The sequence below is a fragment of the Balaenoptera physalus genome, assembly GCF_965194825.1.
Source record: "Balaenoptera physalus genome assembly, chromosome: 14".
Classification (NCBI taxonomy): domain Eukaryota; kingdom Metazoa; phylum Chordata; class Mammalia; order Artiodactyla; family Balaenopteridae; genus Balaenoptera; species Balaenoptera physalus.
Window position 1 is genome coordinate 27,212,895 of NC_138893.1, and position 2,816 is coordinate 27,215,710.

At 67.7% G+C, this 2,816-nt stretch overlaps 1 protein-coding gene across 1 annotated transcript; it reads right to left on the reverse strand.

Moving 5' to 3' along the window:
* Positions 1-1,065: 1,065 nt before the first annotated feature.
* FOXI2 (forkhead box I2) lies at positions 1,066-2,816 on the reverse strand (the record flags this gene model as incomplete). Its single annotated transcript, XM_082424022.1, has 2 exons — positions 1,066-1,508; positions 2,270-2,816. The coding sequence occupies 2 exons, from the start codon at positions 2,814-2,816 to the stop codon at positions 1,066-1,068; spliced, it is 990 nt and encodes a 329-aa protein (XP_082280148.1).

The following is a 2,816-nucleotide window of genomic DNA, read 5'->3' on the forward strand; positions in this document are numbered from 1 at the left end:
TCCCTGCTCTCCCCCGGGGAAGACGCCTCCCTGCGCGCCCCCAGCGCAGGGAAGGTTGGTGCGGGGCGACAGCCGCTCCAGGAGTAACCAAATGATCCCGGGCCCCGGCCGCCAGAAGCTCGGGGAGGTCCCGAAGCCAGAATTTTTCCTCCCAATGGCTGTTGGCTCCAAAGATAACCTTCTGGGTAAATATCATACAAATTGGGGAGGGGGGTTTACATTTGCACAGAAGGCAGCCGCTCCGCGCAGGAGTGGGGACTCTGGAGACCAACTTGGGGGATGAAGGGTACGAAGGGAGACGAAAACAAGAGTGGTTTCTCCGGCGTGTGAGTGTGGCTGGGTGGCAAACCTAAACCCACCCTGAGACTCCAGCGCGCTCGGCGCGGCTCTGGTGGCCCCCGGAGGCGCCTGCTGCTACGACAGGGTCAGGGAGGCAGGCGCTGAGTGGCAGGGAAGGAGCTGGTGTCCCCGGGGCCGCTCATCCGCAGCCCTCCTCGCATCCAGCCCTCAGGAAGTCCCTCGTATGCGCATCCGGTCCCCACCGTCCCAGGTGCCCCTCGCTGGCTGCACACTCCCCCCGACGGTGGGGGGAAGCCGCCCGGCCCCCCGGGGCTGCTCCGGAACCCTCGGGCCTCCCTGGAGCGCCAATGAAAGGCCCTGTGCGCCGGGTGAGCCAGGCTGGGGCGGAGGAGAAAACCCGCCCCACAAGGGCCCGGGCGTCCCCACTAGCACGTACAAGACGGCTCTTTGGGGTGCGCCAGGTTTCCCTCAGAAAAGCTGGGGTGAGCGCCAGCCTGTGGCCCCTTTAAGGCGGAACCCCCTGGGGGCGTGGGTTCGAGGTCCAGGTCAACTGGAAGCACAGGGGAGTGGGGAGCGCCCGCTCGCCCCACCTGGATGGTCGCCTGGGTGAGGGGTGCACGACAGGCCGGCTCGGTTCCCTGCATCCCGACCCGGGGCCCTGCGCGCCCTGTGCTCCCTGCGCTGCCCTGACCCCTGCGGAGCGAACACGTGGGGCTGAGCTCATCGCCTGTGGACACCGCACGCGGGACAATCCCCGGCCTCCCTTCAAACTTCGGTCCCTTCCCGACTGTAGACGAAGTGACCGACGCGGAAGCCGGTGGCCGCCGTCTGATGGCCAGCGGCGAAGCCGAGCGCGGGGCCGGGGGCCTGGGTACCGTGGGCAGCGACCGTCGTGGATCTCCCGAAAGAAAAGTCGCCCGCCAGGCCCCCGGGAAAGGTGCCGAGGCCTCCAGCCAGGGCGCCCATGGCCGAGGCGAAACTGGAGAAGCAGGCGGCCGCCTCGGGCGCGGGAGGGGACGACGAGAGCCGCAGGTCCGGGGAGGCGGCGCCCAGGGGCTCCAGCTCGGGCGCCTTGGCTCCTCCTGGGCTCCGGGCACCCGAGGGTGCGGCCGCGCTCGCCTCCCCCCTCCTCTTCCTCTTCCTTCGGAAGTTCCCGTTGTCGAACATTTTCTCGCAGTTTGGGTCCAGGGTCCAGTAATTGCCTTTACCTGCGGAAGAAAAAAGGGCCCAGATCAGACAATCCAGGATTTGACCGAGGTGATGTGAGAACGTGAGAAATGGAGGTCAGCTTCACGGAGATCCCCCCACCGGCCCCTCCGTGAGCCCTCACGCCCACCCCAAACCTTGAGGTGGCACTTTGTACCGGATCAGGCCTCCACAGTCAGACTGGGAAGAATGTGGGCATCCCAGAATGGGCATCCCAGAAAGACCAGGGAAGGGCGACCCCCAGGAAATACAGAGCCTCTCTAAGGTCAAGGCCAGAGAGAAGACCTATGAGGTGCAGAGCCGAACCGGCTCTCCTCTGGCACTCGCTTTGCCAGTGGAGTGGAGCCCACCATGGCAGGCCTCTCTGCAGGCTCCAAGGCTTCCCAAAGCGGCATCTGATTTGTCTTAATCTTCCGGGTGCCCACCGTCTTTCCCATTTTACAGCAAAGGACACAGGCCCAGAGAAGTCACTCCAAAGGTCCCCCGGCAGGCTAGCTCTCCTGCTTCTTCCTTAGCGGGAGCGCGCGAGAATTAGAGACTCCTGTTGCCCTAGACCTCAAGTCAGGGCCACGGGCTCTGCTGGCGTCCTCGAGCCGTCTGCGGCCAAGTACGTGTCTCCTCCCCACCCTCCTCCCGCCTCGGCACCCTCAGCTGTGCAAAGAGGACCGGGCTGTCCAAGGCCGCCCCGTCCCTAGAGCGCCAGCAGGCCAGCTGCGGGAATCCGCGGAGTCCTGGACGGGGCGAGGCGGCGCGCTTCTGTTACCTGGGTCGTCCTCGTCGCGGGGTACCTTCTGGAAGCAGTCGTTGAGCGACAGGTTGTGGCGGATGGAGTTCTGCCAGCCCGCCTTGCTGCGCTGGTAGAAGGGGAAGTTGCCGGCCACGTACTGGTAGATCTGGCTGAGCGTCAGTCTCCGCAGCGGCGCGCTCTCAATGGCCATGGCGATGAGCGCCGAGTACGAGTAGGGCGGCCGCACCAGCCTCAGCAGCTCCTGTTGGCCGGACAGGCTCAGCCACGCGAGGTCGGCGCCCGCCAGGCCGCCCGGGGCCCCGAGGAGCGGGCCAGGGGCCCCGTAGGGGGACGCGGGCGCGGGGCCCGGCGCGTAGGGCGCGGAGCTGAGAGCGGGCGCGTTCAGCCACAGGCGCGGGCCACCTCCGCCCGACGCGCCCAGGTCGCCACGCGCGTAGCCCGCGGGGTGCGCGGCCGCCTGGGCATGGCCGTGCGGGGCCGCGCAGGGCCCCGAGCCGTCGCGGTACGCGGCCATGGCCAGCCGCTCCCGGGCCTGGGCGGGCGGCTCCGAGCCGAAGCTCAT